At 42.9% G+C, this 22,500-nt stretch overlaps 1 protein-coding gene across 1 annotated transcript in view; it reads right to left on the bottom strand.

Moving 5' to 3' along the window:
* The window catches only part of vav2 (vav 2 guanine nucleotide exchange factor), a gene marked incomplete at its 5' end in the record, with an annotated part of 212,203 nt that overhangs the window by 67,561 nt on the left and 122,142 nt on the right, over nt 1-22,500 (bottom strand). Inside the window, 2 exon segments of the mRNA XM_084324887.1 lie at nt 937-1,035; nt 6,659-6,764. Coding sequence (XP_084181013.1) covers nt 937-1,035; nt 6,659-6,764 — 205 coding nt within the window.

Genomic DNA, 22,500 nt, shown 5'->3' with positions numbered 1-22,500 from the left:
TACCTTTCTTTCTTATTGAATCAGTGGAGCGGATGATTTCTAGCGCTATGTCAAATTGAGAACAATATATTTTTCATCACAGGGAAGCAGTTTTGTTTGCTCTAAAAAACTGATATAAACATCAGCTGATTATGACTGAGTGAGCTGGCTGTGTGTGTGCGTGTGTGCGTGTGTGTGTGTGTGTGTGTGTGTAAAATGTGTGTGTCTGCAAAATGTGCTGCTTCAAGGGGAACTACAGTACATTGAGTTTGTGTGTGTGTGCACGTGCACGCATCTGTGTGTTTCTATACAGTAAATACACAGAATTTGCCACTGCAATGAGTTTGTGTGTGTGTGTGTTTCTCTACTCTAAGTACACATCCTTTGCTGCTTGAAGGCGACCGGTGCTGAATCTACGTGAGCATACATGTGTGTGTGTGTGTGTGTGTGTGTGTGTGTGTGTGTGTGTGTGTGTGTGTGTGTGTGTGTGTGTGTGTGTGTGTGTGTTTCTGTACTCTAAGTACACATCATTTGCTGCTTGAAGGCGACCGGTGCTGAATCTACGTGAGCATACATATGTGTGTGTGTGTGTGTGTGTGTGTGTGTGTGTGTGTGTGTGTGTGTGTGTGTGTGTGTGCCCATGACGCCCTGGGGATAAGACTCCCGGTGTGACACCGAGCCAATAATAACCTTATCGATCAGCAACATTGACATTCGTGCCCCTAGTGCCTCTGCTGATAGCTGACATTTCCTCCCAGCGCCCCCTGGTTCACGGCCTGGGAGACGAGACGTGACGAAACACACCTTACTGCCACACACACACACACACACACACACACACTTACATACTGCACACACACATTGGCACGTAGCTACTTGCACAGACACACACACAAAGTCAAAAACATAAACACATTCCTAGAGTACATTCACATTCACACACGCGCACACACCCACCTTCTCAATGTCCTCCAAAGTCTTGTAGTACTTGGCTTCGGTCTCCTGTATCTCTACTAAGCAGCAGTTCCTCTTGTCCTCCTCCGTCATGCCCATTTTCTATGGTAGGGGGAAGAGACACAGAGAGGTATTTAAGTCATACTTGGCACCGATTATACAGCGTGATTTCTGTCAGTGATAATCTGAATTGTATGTCTGTGAATTGTATTGTGTATGTGAATTGTATTCATTGTATGACTAAACATTTCCGCATGGGGCTCTCTGGGATTTGGTGTATTCAGTGTTTGAATACTGGATTCTGACTGGTTGGAAGGTGTCCATTAAAGGTTGATCATGGACACCTACTGTACTACGTAATTCCAACCAAAGTGTCTGATCACTCACTCCTCGCTACAGAATATCCTGTACGCTAATGTTATGCTAGCAGGCATTACGGTTGCTAGCGTTACCTAAGGTTTGCAAACAGTGAAAATGATCCAACAGCATGTAAAACACAAAGCTGTCTAATCACAATCAAATGTGCACTGTCTCAGTTGTCAGCAGCAGATTCAAGTAGCAAGTTGTCTTGATACTTTATCACCACCCTGAAAATAAAATAAATTAATATCTTTGCTACAACTGAGCTGGGGTGTCCATTTGTGTTTGTCATATTAATGATTTTGGTTGTAAGTGCAGTGACTCAGTGACGGTTGGCAATATCATGTCTTTGTCTGCCTTGTTCTCAGAAGTACGTACCACATAACCTGCTACTTGAACCTGCTGCTGACTGTCAGTGACATTTTATACAACCTCAATGCAACGCTGATGACCATAATGCCTGCTAGCATAACATTAGCTTTCCATAATGCCTGCTAGCATAACATTAGCTTTCCATAATGCCTGCTAGCATAACATTAGCTTTCCATAATGCCTGCTAGCATAACATTAGCTTTCTAGCTGATGACAACAAACAATAAACTAGTTCCAGATTCCTGAGTGTCACAGGTGATAATGTTGAATGCAAAATGCATGGAAACATGAAAAGATGGTCCTTATCTTTTTTTCTTTTTCTTTAGCCATCAGCCATGGTATAAGCGGGATAATGGCCTTTGAGGTGTGCATTAACATATTTTGGACTGCAACAATTCCATAAAAATAATAAATAATAAATAAAAATTAAATTAAATGAAAATGAAAATGTTAACAGACTCTGCGGACACAACCATACAGCTTGTTAGATTATTATTATTATTATTATATATTTTTTTTTAATTATGTTTTTGTTAGATTTTTATTGTTTTTCTCCGGGCAGTCCGGCAGAGAGGGAGGAAGTATGGGAGATAGAGGGGGAAGACATTCGGCAAAGGTCGCCGGGTCTGGGAGTCGAACCCCCGGGACGGCTGTGTTCCACCGCAGCGCTGTACGTGGTGCGCCACCCCAGCTTGTTAGATTATTGTAATTACAGGCATTATCCCTTAAATACTGTAGATAGATAGGCATGTAAATAATGAGATCAAAACAAACACAAAATTCAAGTCGAATTAAAGTATTAAATTAAATATCCATTAAAGCCACTGGCAGTATTCCACAGGAGTCTGTATTCAAATTGGTGCCACCAGCTGACAGCACACTGGCCTACTATTAGACAGTGGCAGTTGGTTTGGGCTCCCTAGAAACATGACTGGCGCTGGAGGGCCTCCTGTCACGGCTGAACCACAGCCACGCTGCTCTCCTCCCCCGGGACGCTCAATTACGCTCCTCAAGCCACAAAACGTTACTTAGACAAAAGCACTTTTAATTCAAACTAAACCTCATCCACACTCTCGTATTGACTCGATCCGACGCAACATGATTAGTGGTGAACGCTGGCACTGCAAGACATTGTCGAGAAATTGGTGTGTGTGTGTGTGTGTGTATGTGTGTGTGTGTGCACCGTGCCGTGCCGTGCACTGACAGCTGAGCACTAATGAACATATGTCTGAGTCTGTGTTGAGTTTGTGCAAAACATCTGGGGCCGGGAGGAGTACCGAGTGCTGTCTGGACAAGGCACCGGCAGTTAGCCTCACTAACGGGCCTGGTATCAGGGAAGGGGATGGGCCAGAGTAAACAAAGACAACAACACAGGGCATTACTCATGGAACCTGGTGTGTGTGTGTGTGTTGGTGTGTGTGTGTGTGTGTGTGTGTGTGTGTGTGTGTGTGTGTGTGTGTGTGTGTGTGTGTGTGTGTGTGTGTGTGTGTGTGTGTGTGTGTGTGTGTGTGTGTGTGTGTGTGTGTGTGTGTGTGTGTGTGTGCGCGTGTGTGTGTGCGTGTGTGTGTACATGTGTGTGTGTGGAGTAAGGGGGACTGATCTCAATGGGTTACCAAAGAAAACAAAATTACAATAATGAATTAATGAGCAAAACACATGAAACTACTTGAGTCAAATAGATACCAGATACACACGCACGGACGAACGCACACACATACACACACACACACACACACACACACACTGATTGGCATCATCAATTGTCTGGGCTGCGGCAGTGACTGTCAGTGGACACGCTGGGGAGTGTCACCCAGCCATCTGGAACTGCTCTGGCTGTTGACAACCAATCCTGTTAATACAATAGTTGAGTTGAGTTGAGTTGAGATAATCAACTCAAGCCAGTCCAACAGCAAAACAACAGCCAGCCAATCAGAGCAGCCCGGGCCCCCGTCCAGCATACGACCAGCCAATCGGAACGAGTGAGGCCACAGGACACCGACTGGATGTTGTCTGGCACTTTTGAGGATTCATCTGGCATTGTGTGGATGTGTTCGCTGACGTCAGCTAGCAGCGTGCTGCCAGACCGCTGACATCACGGCGTCTGAAGACAACCCCCGTTGAGTCAGATTTATGGGGACATATGGGGTTTCCTTTGCACGTGTACAGGAGTCATCGAGCTAATTGGCTGGTCATCCCCATGGAATACTATGAGGATGTTTCTGATGGAGTGTGTGTGTGTGTGTGTGTATATGGGTGGGGTGGGGGTGGTCACTGGCACAGCTGCAGCGCTTACCTGCATGTATCTGATCTGCAGCGTTAAGAGAGAGGGGCAAGGCGGTAGAGGTCAGAGGTCAGAAGGAAGATTCATCACAGGCCAATAGAGACACATCATCATTCGTCACCATCATCATCGTGCACTGAGTGAAAGGCTATCGTGCAAAACGCAAGACCACTCACACCCATGGACCCCAGGGAGGATGACGGCATACTGACACACACACACACACACACACATACACACACACACACACACACACACACCTAACTGTCCACTGACACTCAGCGGGGGGGTTTAAGGAAGTGGGGTGGGTGTTATGGGGTATGATGTCCGTGTTCATAGTAGATATTAACCCTTTGATGTGTGTGTATGTGCGTGTATGTGCGTGTGTGTGTGTGTGTGTGCGTGTGTGTGTGTGTCCAGACGGTGTCACACACATTCCACTGTCAAACAGCTAAGAGGAAGTAAACTAACCAGTGCTATCTATATTTTCCCTCAACATATTGAATAAATAATTGTTCCCCCTATCATTTTTACTTTATGAATAAGAACCGAAAGTGAGTCGAAACAGGTTGTATATTATATATATATATATATATATATATATGCTTTCCTTGTGCAGAAAAAATAAATATATATATACTATATCACTGCATAACTCATAACGTTCAGACAAGCTTAATATTTGGTAATTTGTGATACTATGTAGACATGCAGTTCAACATCTTTACCACATTTTCTTTCCAACTATCCAACTAATTTGGTGACGGAGGTCAGTTTTAGTTACAGTAATGAGGCACAGCTGTTTTGCAGGCTGTGTGGCATTCAGGCGTAGAGGCAGCGCTGCCTTCCCAGAGTCCTCTAAATGGAATTATATCTATAGGAAAGGGACACCGTAGTCGGGTTTGGCCTCAAATATGTATAGTTTAATGTTTAGGGCTGACCCTAATACATATTCTTCTGTCCAGCTGGCTTGGGAGCATGACCTTAATGTACCATGACCTTAATGTAACATGAACTGCTTCTCAGGAGAGCGCAATTTTGAAGGTCGGCTTTTACATCTAAATGTGTGAGATTTGGGATTATACAATGCAAGATTCTGCAGAGCATGTATCACCCCTATTAGATTATCCGACATGGACAACAAACAACAAGATTTATGTTGCCACAAATGTGGCAATCGGGGCTCATTACTCCATCTGCTTTTGGGAATGTCCAGCTGTTATAACTCCCTGGGTAGAAGTAATATCCATGATGTCAGAGTTGATTCATGTTAATTTTCCTTTATGTCCCATAACATGCCTGCTGGGGCCAAAAACCACACGATAATGTTGGCATTACTGATAACAGGCTCTGGACACGTTATCTACTAATAAAAGATTCATTATATTAAACTGGAAGGAGCGTAAACCAGCCGGCTTTTCTAGGGATTCTTAGCTGGAGGAATACCTGCACTCGCTATTCATAACACGGGCAGCAATGACCTGGACGACCATTGGGACACTGTCTGCAAGTTCCTGGTTCGATCGTGTTGCATAATGAATATTATTATTGAATTGAACATTTGCATGTCTGATTGTCAAATTCGGTTACTGGTTTTGCGCTTCACTTTTGCCATTGATCTATTTTACATGCTGCTACCTGTTTTTATTGTTTGTTCGCCTCACTGCTTTGTTTCTTTCTTAACATTTGAACTTGTTTGACTCTTTTATTGTGTGTCTGTATTTTAACATTAAGTCAACTGTACTGCGAGAGCTACTGAATACCTGCATTTCCCCAAGGAGATGAATAAAGTATCTATCTATCTATCCATCGGTCTATCTATCTTGCACCCACCCCTACCCCTCCTTTTTTGGTTTTGTTGTTCAATATTGTTTGTCACGTTGCTATTGTTGTTTTGTGTTGTTGATTATATTAAATACCGTAAATCAAAAAAGCAATTCATCCGCCCAACATCACCCCTGTTGAAATTGACCCAATCGCCCGCCTTTAAGCTAACAGCCTGTAATAAAACGACAGAGAGTGAAAAGACAAGAGAGACACGTGGAGGAGACGTGGGGGGAGGACAGACATGATGTGCCGTGATGTAAACAGAGAGACACGTGGGGGAGACGTGGGGGAGGACAGCAGACATGATGTGCCGTGATGTAAACAGAGAGACATGTGGAGGAGACGTGGGGGGGGGACAGCAGACATGATGTGCCGTGATGTAAACAGAGAGACAGGTGGGGGAGACGTGGGGGAGGACAGACATGATGTGCCGTGATGTAAACAGAGAGACAGGTGGGGGAGACGTGGGGGAGGACAGCAGACATGATGTGCCGTGATGTAAACAGAGAGACAGGTGGGGGAGACGTGGGGGGGGGACAGCAGACATGATGTGCCGTGATGTAAACAGAGAGACAGGTGGGGGAGACGTGGGGGAGGACAGACATGATGTGCCGTGATGTAAACAGAGAGACAGGTGGGGGAGACGTGGGGGGGGATAGACATGATGTGCCGTGATGTAAACAGAGAGACATGTGGAGGAGACGTGGGGGGGGGGGGACAGACATGATGTGCCGTGATGTAAACAGAGAGACAGGTGGGGGAGACGTGGGGGAGGACAGACATGTGCCGTGATGTAAACAGAGAGACAGGTGGGGGAGACGTGGGGGAGGACAGCAGACATGATGTGCCGTGATGTAAACAGAGAGACGGGCGTGTCGCCCTCACCATGGGTTGTCGTACTTCCACCTTGATGATGTCCTCGTAGATGTCGTCCCCGTCATCGTCACACGGCACGCAGTCGTAGATGTCATCCTCGCCCAGGTCATGCTCACTGGGGAATACGCACGTGCACACGCACACACACAAAACACACACACACACATGCACACAGGTTAGATATTTCGGGCTGACCCCGATTAGTCGAATAGGCTAATCGATCGAAAGGAGCCGTAGTCGACTGCCAACCTCTTAGTCGAATGCAAAACAAAGAAAACGGGCACAGAGGCACTGAAAGAGGATTTCACCCATCTAATGAACACACAAATATCAAGATGTATCCATCAGTGGACCAATTGCATGCTTTTGCAGAGGACAAGAAGCCTTCAGTCGACTCCTTCAGACATTAAGCACCCCCACAGCCCAAATTAAATGATAAAAAAAAAGAATTATAATCTTTTTTTTCTTTAAAAATAATATTTTTTTTCATAGTCGACTATCGCCACATTTTGCCCAATCAAAAGTCGACTATACAAATCCTTAGTCGGGGACAGCCCTATTAGATATACAGCCTGATGAAGATGGACCACTTGATACTGAACAGAGGGTGATTGCAAAAATGGCTTTGATACTTGACACTATTGATAGTTATTGAAGATAGGTAGGTGTTTCGTTTCACAAGCGCCACTGAGGACTTGAACTGGCGACCCGGCGTTAAGCCGTCTCTCCAGCCCACTTCACATTTACCGGCCAAGCCATCCTCTCCACAGGTACTCCACGAAAATGGCTTTCAAATGCCGCTACGATAATAGCCTTGCAAAATTGTTTCTAGATAGTAAAAACCAATAAACGTTGCTCTAAAACATCGGGGGAACTCACAAGAGGGGTCAAAGAAACAGAAATAAACAAGACAGGGCTGAGAAGGGAGTTCTGAAAGTCACCCACCAGAGTGTCCGATGTCAGCTTGACCAACTTAAATGTGTTTTAATTAGCAGGCACCCAGCGTGGCTAGACCACCCACTGAGCAAATAAAAGGAAAATCCAGACAGAATATAGAACAGGGAGTAAAACAGACTTATGCTACGTTTAAAAGGAAAACATTTTGGGAAATTAGCTTATCGTCTTCTCCAGAGATACCAGTTTCCTCTCTGTGCGTTCAGTAGAAAGCTATCTGGCTGGACATTAGCCTAGCTTAGCACAATGAATGGAAGTGGACAGTGCCGGTTAGCGTAGGCATTGTCCAACTAACACCTCTCCCGAAGGCTAACCGACACTGATAGAAGGTGGCGCGAATGCATACAAAGTCAGTTGAAAGACGCAAATGGATGGCGACTCAGTAATATAGGCTCTGTGGGGTTACATTTAGAAATGGTCTTGTTGGGCGGCACGGTAGCACAGCGGACTAAGCGTCTTGGTCCTGGTCGTTGTAAACAGCGACTCCTACAGTTCGGTCGTGGCGCCTGCACAGCAAGGGAAGGATCTGGGAGAGGTAGTGTGACCTTCCACACGTTACACTCTCCCGGTGAGAGTCCGCGCTGCCAGGTGAAAAGAAGCGGTGGGCTGGCTACACGTGTTGGAGGAAGCATGTGATAGTCTCCGCACTCCCAGACCGACGGTAGGGGGTAGAGTGCGCAACGACCAGGAAGGGGGGAGTGGGAATTGGCATAACGACTAACATTGGGATGGGAGAAAAACGGAAAAAGAAGGAAAAAATAAGATAATACAAAAAAAAAAAATTGTCTTGTTTTTGTAAATGTCAACAACAACAAAAACAACAACAGTGTTTGTGAGCATGCACCACTTGACCCAAATGTGCTACGAAGTCAGGTTTATTAATCCCCTTTGGGGAGTAGATCTACTGCAGAGAGCAGCTGCCTTCATATACAGTAGGACAGGTCACCTTCCTTCATTCCACTACGGCATCCTTTAATAATGTCAGGAGCCCATATGTAGGGCTGAAGCTCTGACAATGCTACAGTACCTTACTAGCTAGCAAAAGGCTTATTTTGAGATTACAGCCCAGCCTGCGGTCACGGCTGTTGTTCTTCTACTAGGGGCACGGGCTGTCACTCAAGCTTCACTCGTGAATATGAGGCACAGTGTGCTGGGTTGGTCCATCCTTTGGTGGTCAGAGGACGAGACAGCTTACTATCAAAACATCTGTCTTCTATGGCTCGTTAAGAGCTCAAATGTCTCTGCTTCAAGGTCCTTGACCTGGCATACCGTGCGACAAGGGGAACAGCTCTCTCCTACCTCCGGTCAATGGTCTAACTACACACCCTCAAGACCCCTACGCTCCGCATCTTCTGGCCGCCTCAGACACCCACTCCTATCCGAGATCCTGGGGGGGTCATCAAAGCGAAGCAGGCTATTCTCGGTCCTCGCTCCACAATGGCGGAACAAACTCCCGACCACAGTCAGGGCAGCTGAAACCCGGGCAAATTTTCCGCCGTCGACTAAAAACACACCTCTTCAAACAATATCTGAAATATAAAAAACGTTTGTCTTTCTACTACTATGTACACTACTACTATGCTACTATACTTATACCAATCATGCTAATATGTCTATACTACTATGCACTCAGAGTGTGACACTCAAGCTTGTTACTATTTTACGAACAATACCACTGAACCTTAGCTGGCAGAGAGGTACCTCTGTTGCAGACTTGTTGTAAAAGCGTCAGCTAAATGATGTAATGATGTAAATGTAAATGTATGTCTTCACCAGCTTTGCCTAGGCTTGTGTGTGTGTGTGTGTGTGTGTGTGTGTGTGTGTGTGTGTGTGTGTGTGTGTGTGTGTGTGTGTGTGTGTGTGTGTGTGTGTGTGTGTGTGTGTGTTGTGTCTCTCTCTCAGACTTAGTATGTTGGTACAACACTCTTCAACGTCTGTCGACAGGCCCAGCAGCATCCATCATCCCACACGCGGGCCTCATCCTCCGGGGGCCACCAGGGGTCCCAGACTGAGCCACGGTCACAGACTGACAACCAGGCAAGCTGTGCGCCCAGCCCGGGGGAGGAGCCGCCCGCCCGACACCGCGGCTCCCATGGGAGGCCTCGCGGGAGTCCAGTTGTTGTGTGGCGGCACCGCTACACGGGTACCTGGAGACGTGGCTGTGAGTGACAGCTCAGGTGGAACAGGTTTATAACAGGCAGCTTGACTTCAACCTGTGTGCGAATAGGTGTAGGGAGTACTATTTTGCTAAACCCCTTTTCCTACCAGTGGCTCAGGAGGTAGAGCGATGGTCTGGTAAGGTTCGATTCCCGCTCCACCCGGGCAGCATGTCCTCGAGCGAGACATTTATCCCCTAATTGCTCCCGATGAGCAGGTTGGCACCTTGCACGGTTGCCTCCACCGTTGGTGTGTAAATGTGTGAGTGAATGGGTAAATGCGCTATATACATGCACCATTTACCATTTACCATGCTTGTCTCTCAAAGTCACCAGTCAGTCAGCCAGTCAGTCTGTCAGTCAGTCAGTCTGTCTGTCAGTGTCTCTCCCTGTCTCTTCTTTCAAAACACCAAATCAAATTATAATTATTTATTTATTCATACTTGAATACTGAATGTTAATATTGAATCAGACAATATTGAATACTGAATGTTAATTCAGGTTGACAGTTGACATCATTTGACAGTTGACAGGGGGCTGGTAAGTTGATTTAATAAAAAAAAAAAAAAAAAAAAATTAATCAGATTAATCACTTTATTCAAATTGAGGATTTAGTTTGAGGATATAAAAAATAATAATAATAATAATAATAATTTATAAAAAGAAAAATGAGAATACTTTTTTTAAATTTAAATTTTTTAATTAAAAACAAAGGTTCGAACGTCGAAGAACCCTGACGAAGTTTGAATCCCAAAAACAGGCTTCGGGGACAGCCTTACCAAACATATTTATATTATTCAAATGGGACTCAAACATGTTCCGTTGTGATGTCACAGTATGATGTCATAATAGAATATTCTAGAACATTCTATTAAATGTAGGACATTTGTGATGTCACAGTATGATGTCATAATAGAACATTCTAGAAAATTTGTGATTTCACAGTATGATGTCATAATAGACATTCTGGAACGTTTGTGATGTCACAGTATGATGTCATAATAGGACATTCTAGAACATTTGTGATGTCACAGTATGATGTCATAATAGAACATTCTAGAACATTTGTGTCACAGTATGATGTCATAATAGAATATTCTAGAACATTTGTGTCACAGTATGCTGTCATAATAGAACATTCTAGAACATTTGTGATGTCACAGTATGCTGTCATAATAGAACATTCTAGAACCTTTGTGATGTCACAGTATGTCATAATAGAACATTCTAGAACATTTGTGTTCTATATATATTCAACAATTCTCTCAGAATAGCTCAGATCTCAGTAGACAAGTGAATATATCACTTGTTGTTTCCGGCTACTTGTCTGTAAGCTTGATATACTGTATTTTGCGCATTTTGAAACAGGACTGAAGATATCAACTGTTAAACAACATAGATTGAAACCTGCATTTCTCAAACATGTTTAGCTGTGGAAAGATACCACTGGATGTATGTCAAGTCAACCACATCTGGGACCTTCTCAAGAATGCCATCCAGGAGATCCAGAGGGCTCGAAGCAACAGCGGGCTGAGCTTCGAGGAGCTGTACAGGAACGTCTGCACCATGGTGCTACACAAGCACGGCGAGAAGCTCTACACGGGCCTGCGGGAGGTGGTCACCGAGCACCTCATCAACAAAGTACGAGAAGATGTCCTCAACTCTCTAAACAATAACTTTCTCCAAACACTGAATCAAGCCTGGATCGACCATCAGACTGCCATGGTGATGATCAGCGATATCCTCGGGTACATGGACTGTATCTATGTGCAGCAGAACAACATGGATGACGTCTACAACCTGGGCCTCATCATCTTCCGGGACCAGGTGGTGCAATACGGCTGCATCCGGGACCACCTCCGACAGACCCTGCTGGACATGAATGCCTGCGAGAGGAAGGGAGAGGTGGTGGATAGGGGAGCGATCAGGAACGCCTGCCAGATGCTCATGATCCTGGGCCTGAAGGGCAGGTCGGTCTACGAGGAGGACTTAGAGGGCCCCTTCCTCAAGATGTCGGCCGAATTCTTCCAGATGGCTTTAACAGTCCTTAAAGCTTGAAATTCTCCCCCCTGTTACAGAGTTTAAAACCTTTATCTCCAACCTTTGTCAATAAAGTTGTACATGTTTTAATTAATTTGTTATCCTTGCTTTTTGTTCTATTATGACATCATACTGGGACATCACAAATGTTCTAGAATGTTCTATTATGACATCATACTGTACATCACAAATGGTCTAGAATGTTCTATTATGACATCATACTGTGACAGCACAAATGTTCTAGAATGTTCTATTATGACATCATACTGTGACATCACAAATGTTCAATTTGAATAAAGTGATTAATCTGATTAAATTAGTCTTTTTTCTTTTATTAAATCAACTTTCCAGCCCCCTGTCAACTGTCAAATGATGTCAACTGTCAACCTGAATTAACATTCAGTATTCAATATTGTCTGATTCAATATTAACATTCAGTATTCAAGTAGAACAGCTAGCTAGCCGTTGTGGACACTCACCTTGCCACAGCAAAGGCAAGGCACCTTGGTTGAGAAATGCAGGCTTCAGTCTATGTTGTTTAGTCTGTGTTCAGTCCTGTTCAGTACTGTTTCAAATCCTCCAATGGAGACTTACTCTGATCTGCTAGGCCTAATGCACTGCTTGCTCTATTGTTCATTCCTTAGTTATGGATAAATCTGTCAATGACGCCTTTCATTGATTGGTATTGAAAAACCCACACGAGGTATTGATCAATAGGAGCGGTCACGGGCCAGTGCATCGTCTGATGAAGATACTTTACATTTTGTCATTTATCTGAACACTTTTATCCAAAGTCACTTAGTTACAAGTTCTGTACAACAAGTCGGCAGGGAGGGTACAACTCTGGCAGCTAAGGGTCAGTGATATTGTTCATTAAACATTGTTGAACTCGAGTGTTACAGTCTTGAGTGCATAGTAGTAAAGACATACAGTATTGGCATAGTAGGTAGTAATATAGGCACGGTAGATTCTTTAGTATCAGAGTGCATACTAGTAAAATACGGTACTAAAGTTACTCGTTCTTTTTATTATTATTATTATTTAGTTATTAATTTAAAATTATATATATATATCATTTTGCATTACAAAAATAAATGTCCATTTCAGATATTGATTTGAAAAGGTGTGTTTTTAGTCAATGGCAGGAAATTGAACGTCTTCTTTTTTTTATTATAAATTTTGTATGGTAGAGATATATAAATCATTGTGGTATAATGGTTTTTCTACTCTGCATAGCATGTGATGAACACACCATGCAGCACAGAGCATGTGGTACTGTAGACTACAACCCAATTCCTATACTATTAGTGAACTGCACTCCACAGCCAGACATATATGAGAGAGAGAGAGAGAGAGAGAGAGAGAGAGAGAGAGAGAGAGAGAGAGAGAGAGAGAGAGAGAGAGAGAGAGAGAGGAAGAGAGAGAGAGAGAGAGAGAGAGAGAGAGAGAGAGAGAGGAGAGAGAGAGAGAGAGAGAGAGAGAGAGAGAGAGAGAGAGAGTTTGTATTGCCCAGAGCAGGTGATACCACCATGTGGAGCTCTCAGAATACACCAGGAGAGGCGACTAGAAGAGCACTCAGGGTGTTTTTCTGGTAATGTAATTTATTTTTTACATTGTGTGTGTGTGTGTGTGTGTGTGTGTGTGTGTGTGTGTGTGTGTGTCAGTGAAGGTTTCTCTATGACAACACGTGAAATACAAATTCACTCATAATTCATAATTATTATTAATTTACATATACCTATATATATATATATATATATATATATATATATATATATATATATATATATATATATATATATATATATTTGTTTTATTATTATTATTATTATTTTTTTTATTATAAATGTTTTCCTCTGTAAAATAAATGCCAGTGAATTATTTTTCTTCAAAAATGGCCAAAATTGACCGCTCTGAGCAGGCCTGCACTGCAGTAATTATTCGTGCAGAATATCTGCACAGGTTGACCAGGGTTAATTAATAATAAATAATAGCGAATCAAAATAGGCTATTAACTTCATCTAAGCACGGTCTGTGCAGTTAAACTCTTGCCATTGAATGGATAACAAGGCTGTCAATCATTCAATCCACCAATCAGCTAATGGTTCTCTTTTTCCGCTCTGCGGCTCTGCAGCTAGCATGATTGACAGCCTTGTGGCCCAATCAGATAATGGTTTCTCTTGTGCCGTACTGCGGCTCTGCAGCAAGCTTGTTTTCAAAATAATTTTTATCTCAGTTTAAGAAGATAACTTGTTGGAGCTAACGTAGCTAAAGGGCTACCACTGCAGCTATCAGGCCCAGGGTGGAGTGTTTTGTTATTGTTCATGAACTTATTGTGCATCGTTTGATGATATATATATACACCTGCGATAAAAGCTAAACGTGACAACAACAACAACGTCATCGCCTCGCAGGCACTTTGAATTCTCTAGTACTGTAGATAGCGTTGCAATGGAGGAAGGAGATATTGTCGACTAGCTTGCTTGCTAGCTAACGTTACGCAAGTCTTGTGAATGTCTAAACAGGGCTGATGGCATTGATGAAGATGATATCAATAACAACAATGCCTCTCCATGGCCCTATCTGGAATGAATTAATGGAAAGATGACGTTGTGCAAGTCTTGCATGCAGCAGGCGCGGCTCATCTAAGGTAAGGGACAATAATAATGTTGTTGAAACTGCCGCCGTGCAGTTGTAACGTTATGCAAGTCTTGTGAATGTCTAAACAAACGGCATTGTTTGATTGATTGATTGAAAACTTTATTAATGACGCAATGAAGCATATAGCACTAGTTAGAGGGGAAATTCGGATTCCTCTCGGATTCATTCATTGAGCAGAACTGCAATTCGCTCAGCTGCAGAAACGTTGAGGAGACAATACCCACAGGACTTGGAGGAGAACTTTGTTTTCACTGTCTGTCTATTGTCTACACATTCTGCCGGGAATTGAATTTAATTGAATTGTAAAACTTTATTAACAGATTGCAGAATGGGTACAGTACAGTACGGCTCAATACATACAATTGTTAAGGGGATGCAGACCAGAGAAAGACTTTTGTCTTGTTTACATCAGGATCCCCCATTTTCAATTCATCATAACATATATGACATACATGACATACAGATAGACAGTACTGCTACATCTATACATTTATGACATGTACCAGACTTGCAAATACAGTACTGTTTGTGATATAAAAATAGTCCAGAAAAGGGAGTATATACATTTGACGTAGAAACTGTACATTGGAGGAGGTTGGGTAGGGGGGGGACGGGACTGTACATTGGAGGTGGGGGACATACACTGTATAACTGTACAAACAAAACTGTACATTGGAATATTGACAAAACCATACTTGGTCATTTACTGTACATTGAGCATACTGTGTTATTTTTTGATGGGCCCGAGCCATACTGTACATGGTCTGCTTGGTTTGATCAGGGGCCGCCGAGCCACTGTATACTGTACATGGTCTGCTTGGTTTGATCGGGCCGCCGAGCCACTGTATACTGTACATGGTCTGCTTGGTTTGATCGGGCCGCCGAGCCACTGTATACTGTACATGGTCTGCTTGGTTTGATCGGGCCGCCGAGCCACTGTATACTGTACATGGTCTGCTTGGTTTGATCGGGCCGCCGAGCCACTGTATACTGTACGTCCCCAAAATGAATGGAAGCGAATGAGGAGCCTGACACCTGGGAGGAATGGGGGTGTTGCAGCGTTGGGGATGTTTAAAAAATATAATTTAATATATAATATAATAATTTGTGCTTCACCTAAAAATTTGGTCAGCAGCCTCCACTGGTGTGTGTGTGTGTGTGTGTGTGTGTGTGTGTGTGTGTGTGTGTGTGTGTGTGTGTGTGTGTGTGTGTGTGTGTGTGTGTGTGTGTGTGTTGTGTGTCTCTCTCTCAGACTTAGTATGTTGGTACAACACTCTTCAACGTCTGTCGACAGGCCCAGCAGCATCCATCATCCCACACGCGGGCCTCATCCTCCGGGGGCCACCAGGGGTCCCAGACTGAGCCACGGTCACAGACTGACAACCAGGCAAGCTGTGCGCCCAGCCGGGGGAGGAGCCGCCCGCCCGACACCGCGGCTCCCATGGGAGGCCTCGCGGGAGTCCAGTTGTTGTGTGGCGGCACCGCTACACGGGTACCTGGAGACGTGGCTGTGAGTGACAGCTCAGGTGGAACAGGTTTATAACAGGCAGCTTGACTTCAACCTGTGTGCGAATAGGTGTAGGGAGTACTATTTTGCTAAACCCCTTTTCCTACCAGTGGCTCAGGAGGTAGAGCGATGGTCTGGTAAGGTTCGATTCCCGCTCCACCCGGGCAGCATGTCCTCGAGCGAGACATTTATCCCCTAATTGCTCCCGATGAGCAGGTTGGCACCTTGCACGGTTGCCTGCACCGTTGGTGTGTAAATGTGTGAGTGAATGGGTAAATGCGCTATATACATGCACCATTTACCATTTACCATGCTTGTCTCTCAAAGTCACCAGTCAGCCAGTCAGTCAGTCAGTCAGTCTGTCTGTCAGTGTCTCTCCCCGTCTCTTCTTTCAAAACACCAAATCAAATTATAATTATTTATTTATTCATACTTGAATACTGAATGTTAATATTGAATCAGACAATATTGAATACTGAATGTTAATTCAGGTTGGCAGTTGACATCATTTGACAGTTGACAGGGGGCTGGAAAGTTGATATAATAATAAAAAAAAAAAACGAATTTAATCAGATTGATCACTTTATTCAAATTGAGGATTTAGTTTGAGGATATAAAAAATAATAATATAATATTTATAAAAAGAAAATGTGAATACTTTTTTAAATTTAATTTTTTTTATTAAAAACAAAGGTTCGAACGTCGAAGAACCCTGACGAAGTTTGAATCCCAAAAAACAGGCTTCGGGGACAGCCTTACCAAACATATTTATATTATTCAAATGGGACTCAAACATGTTCCGTTGTGATGTCACAGTATGTCATAATAGAACATTCTAGAACATTTGTGATGTCACAGTATGATGTCATAATAGAACATGCTAGAACATTTGGTGATTTCACAGTATGATGTCATAATAGACATTCTAGAACATTTGTGATGTCACAGTATGATGTCATAATAGACATGCTAGAACATTTTGATGTCACAGTATGATGTCATAATAGAACATTCTAGAACATTGTGATGTAACAGTATGATGTCATAATAGATTATTCTAGAACATTTGTGATGTCACAGTATGATGTCATAATAGAACGTTCTAGAACATTTGTGATGTCACAGTATGCTGTCATAATAGAACATTCTAGAACATTTGTGATGTCACAGTATGGTCATAATAGAACATTCTAGAACATTTGTGTTCTATATATATTCAACAATTCGCTCACAATATCTCAGATCTCAGTATCACTTGTTCTTTCCGGCTACTTGTCTGTAGCTTGAATACTGTATTTTGGCCATTTTGAAACAGGACTGAGATATCAACTGTTAAACAACATAGATTGAAACCTGCATTTCTCAAACATGTTTAGCTTGTGGAAAGATGCCACTGGATGTATGCCAAGTCAACAACATCTGGACCTTCTCAAGAATGGCATCCAGGAGATCCAGAGGAAGAGCAACAGCGGGGCTGAGCTCGAGAGCTGTACAGGAACGTCTGCACCATGGTGCTACACAAGCACTGGACGCGAGAAGCTCTACACGGGCCTGCGGGAGGTGGTCACCGAGCACCTCATCAACAAAGTACGAGGAAGATGTCCTCAACTCTCTAAACAATAACTTTCTCCAAACACTGAATCAAGCCTGGATCGACCATCAGACTGCCATGGTGATGATCAGTGATATCCTCTGGTACATGGACTGTATCTATGTGCAGCAGAACAACGTGGATGACGTCTACAACCTGGGCCTCATCATCTTCCGGGACCAGGTGGTGCAATACGGCTGCATCCGGGACCACCTCCGACAGACCCTGCTGGACATGAATGCCTGCGAGATTAAGGGAGAGGTGGTGGATAGGGGAGCGATCAGGAACGCCTGCCAGATGCTCATGATCCTGGGCCTGAAGGGCAGTCGCTCTACGAGGAGGACTTAGAGGGCCCCTTCCTCGAGATGTCGGCCGAATCCTTCAGATGGCTTTAACAGTCCTTAAAGCTTGAAATTCTCCCCCCTGTTACAGAGTTTAAAACCTTTATCTCCACCTTGTCAATAAAGTTGTACATGTTTTAATTAATTTGTTATCCTTGCTTTTTGTTCTATTATGACATCATACTGGGACATCACAAATGTTCTAGAATGTGCTATTATATGACATCATACATGTTCTAGAATGTTCTATTATGACATCATACTGTGACATCACAAATGTTCTAGAATGTTCTATTATGACATCATACTGGGACATCACATATGTTCTAGAATGTTCTATTATGACATCATACTGTGACATCACACATTTCTAGTATGACATCATACTGTGACATCACAAATGTTCTAGATGTCTATTATGACATCATACTGTGACATCACAAATGTTTTAGAATGTCCCATTATGACATCATACTGTGACATCACAACGGAACATGTTTGAGGTCCATTTGAATAATATAAATATGGTTTGGTAAGGCTGTCCCCAAAGCCTGTTTTTGGGATTCAAACTTCGTCAGGGTTCTTCGACGTTCGAACCTTCGTTTTTAATTAAAAAAAAATTAATTAAAAAAGTATTCTCATTTCCTTTATAAATTCTTTTTTTCATATGCGTCGGGGCGCTAAAGAGGCTTGGTGCTTTGGCTCGTGGGGGGCCGGACTGGGGGTCCTCCGGGTGGGGCCTGCGGTTGCCAGGCCTGGGGTGGAGGGGATTCGGTAAGCAATTTTATAGTATATTTATTTTATTTTATTTTATACTTTTATTTGGTGACAACCTTATTGTCTAATCAGTGTTGTGTTAGTTTATGTTCTTGGATGTCTTTTATGTATTATTGTTATTATATTGTGTTGTGAGTTGTGTTGTTTCATGTCTGAAAATTGAACATTTGGATTAAATGAGTTTTTTCTTTATTAAATCAACTTTCCAGCCCCTGTCAACTGTTCAAATGATGTCAACTGTCAACCTGAATTAACATTCAGTATTCAATATTGTCTGATTCAATATTAACATACAGTAGTCAAGTAGAACAGCTAGCTAGCCGTTGTGGACACTCACCTTCCACAGCAAAACAGGTAGGCAAGGCACCTGGTTGAGAAATGCAGGCTTCAGTCTATGTTGTTTAGTCTGTGTTCAGTCCTGTTCAGTACTATTTCAAAGCCTCCAATGAGACTTACTCTGACCTGCTAGGCATAATGCACTGCTTGCTCTATTGTTCATTCCTTATTTATGGAATCTGTCAATAAAGCCTTTCATTGATTGGTATTTAAAAACCCACACGAGGTATTGATCAATAGGAGGGTCATGGCCAGTGCATCGTCTGATGAAGATACTTTACATTTAGTCATTTAGCTGAACATTTTATCCAAAGTCACTTAGTTACAAGATATTGATTGAAAAGGTGTGTTTTAGTCAATGGCAGGAAATTGAACATATTTTTTTTTATTATTATATTTTGTATGGTAGAGATATATAAATCATTGTGGTATAACACATCATGCAGCACAGAGCATGTGGTACTGTAGACTACAACCAATTCCTATACTATTAGTGAACTCACTACTGCACTCCACAGCCAGACATATATATGAGAGAGAGAGAGAGAGAGAGAGAGAGAGAGGAGAGAGAGAGAGAGAGAGAGAGAGAGAGAGAGTTGTTCATTATGACATCATACAGTGACATCACAAATGTTCAATTTGAATAAAGTGATTAATCTGATTAAATTAGTCTTTTTTCTTTTATTAAATCAACTTTCCAGCATCCTGTCAACTGTCAAATGATGTCAACTGTCAACCTGAATTAACATTCAGTATTCAATACTGTCTGATTCATATTAACATTCAGTATTCAATACTGTCTGATTCAATATTAACATTCAGTATTCAAGTAGAACAGCTAGCTAGCCGTTGTAGACACTCACCTTGCCACAGCAAAGGCAAGGCACCTTGGTTGAGAAATGCAGGCTTCAGTCTATGTTGTTTAGTCTGTGTTCAGTCCTGTTCAGTACTGTTTCAAAGCATCCAATGGAGACTTACTCTGACCTGCTAGGCCTAATGCACTGTTTGCTCTATTGTTCATTCCTTTTTATGGATAAATCTGTCAATGACGCCTTTCATTGATTGGTATTTAAAAACCCCGAGGTATTGATCAATAGGAGCGGTCACGGGCCAGTGCATCGTCTGATGAAGATACTTTACATTTTGTCATTTAGCTGAACACTTTATCCAAAGTCACTTAGTTACAAGTTCTGTACAACAAGTCGGCAGGGAGGGTACAACTCTGGCAGCTAAGGGTCAGTGATATTGTTCATTAAACATTGTTGAACTCGAGTGTTACAGTCTTGAGTGCATAGTAGTAAAGACATACAGTATTGGCATAGTAGTGTAGTAATATAGGCACGGTAGATTCTTTAGTATCAGAGTGCATACTAGTAAATACGGTACTATAGTTACTCGTTCTTTTTTATTATTATTATTATTAGTTATTATTAATTTTAAATTATTATATATATCATTTTACATTACAAAATAAATGTCCATTTCAGATATTGATTTGAAAAGGTGTGTTTTTAGTCCATGGCAGGAAATTGAACGTCTTCTTTTTTTTTATTATAAATTTTGTATGGTAGAGATATATAAATCATTGTGGTATAATGGTTTTTCTAGCTCTGCATAGCATGTGATGAACACACATGCAGCACAGAGCATGTGGTACTGTAGACTACAACCCATTCCTATACTATTAGTGAACTCACTACGCACTCCACAGCCAGACAGAGAGAGAGAGAGAGAGAGAGAGAGAGAGAGAGAGAGAGAGAGAGAGAGGAGAGAGAGAGAGAGAGAGAGAGAGAGAGAGAGAGAGAGAGAGAGAGAGAGAGAGAGAGAGAGAGAGAGAGAGAGAGAGGAGGAGAGAGAGAGAGAGAGAGGAGAGGGAGAGGAGAGAGGGAGAGGAGAGAGAGAGGAGAGGGAGAGGGAGAGGGAGAGGGAGAGGGAGAGGGAGAGGGAGAGAGAGGGAGAGAGAGGGAGAGGGAGAGGGGAGGGAGAGAGGGAGAGAGAGAGAGAGAGAGAGAGAGAGAGAGAGAGAGAGAGAGAGAGAGAGAGAGAGAGAGAGTTTGTATTGCCCAGAGCAGGTTGATACCACCATGTGGAGCTCTCAGAATACACCAGGAGAGCCACTGAGATGAGCTACCCAGGGTGTTTTCTGGGTTATGTAATTTATTTTTTACATGTGTGTGTGTGTGTGTGTGTGTGTGTGTGTGTGTGTGTGTGTGTGTGTGTGTGTGTGTGTGTGTGTGTGTGTGTGTGTGTGTGTGTGTGTGTCTCTCTCTCAGACTTAGGTATGTTGGTACAACACTCTTCAACGTCTGTCGACAGGCCCAGCAGCATCCATCATCCCACACGCGGGCCTCATCCTCCGGAGGCCACCAGGGGTCCCAGACTGAGCCACGGTCACAGACTGACAACCAGGCAAGCTGTGCGCCCAGCCGGGGAGGAGCCGCCCGCCCGACACCGCGGCTCCCATGGGAGGCCTCGCGGGAGTCCAGTTGTTGTGTGGCGGTCACCGCTACACGGGTACCTGGAGACGTGGCTGTGAGTGACAGCTCAGGTGGAACAGGTTTATAACAGGCAGCTTGACTTCAACCTGTGTGCGAATAGGTGTAGGGAGTACTATTTTCTAAACCCCTTTTCCTACCAGTGGCTCAGAGGTAGAGCGATGGTCTGGTAAAGGTTCGATTCCCGCTCCACCCGGGCAGCATGTCCTCGAGCGAGACATTTATCCCCTAATTGCTCCCGATGAGCAGGTTGGCACCTTGCACGGTTGCCTCCACCGTTGGTGTGTAAATGTGTGAGTGAATGGGGTAATGCGCTATATACATGCACCATTTACCATTTACCATGCTTGTCTCTCAAAGTCACCAGTCAGTCAGCCAGTCAGCCAGTCAGTCTGTCTGTCAGTGTCTCTCCCCGTCTCTTCTTTCAAAACACCAAATCAAATTATAATTAATTTATTATTCATACTTGAATACTGAATGTTAATATTGAATCAGACAATATTGAATACTGAATGTTAATTCAGGTTGGCAGTTGACATCATTTGACAGTTGACAGGGGGCTGGAAGTTGATTAATAATAAAAAAAAAAAAAAATTTAATCAGATTAATCACTTTATTCAAATTGAGGATTTAGTTTGAGGATATAAAAAAAAATAATATAATAATTTATAAAAAGAAAAATGTGAATACTATTTTAAATTATTTTTTTTTATTAAAAACAAGGTTCGAACGTCGAAGAACCCTGACGAAGTTTGAATCCCAAAAACAGCTTCGGGACAGCCTTACCAAACATATTTATATTATTCAAATGGACCTCAAACATGTTCCGTTGTTGTGATATGTCACAGTATGATAATAATAATAGAACATTCTAGAACATTTGTGATGTCACAGTATGATGTCATAATAGAACATTCTAGAACATATTTGATGTCACAGTAGATGTCATAATAGAACATTCTAGAACATATGTGATGTCACAGTATGATTGTC

This window comes from Notolepis coatsorum (assembly GCF_963971535.1).
Source record: "Notolepis coatsorum genome assembly, chromosome: 11".
NCBI classification, from domain to species: Eukaryota; Metazoa; Chordata; class Actinopteri; order Aulopiformes; family Paralepididae; genus Notolepis; species Notolepis coatsorum.
Note: the sequence above shows the minus strand (reverse complement) of the source record. Positions and strands in the feature narration are given on the sequence as shown.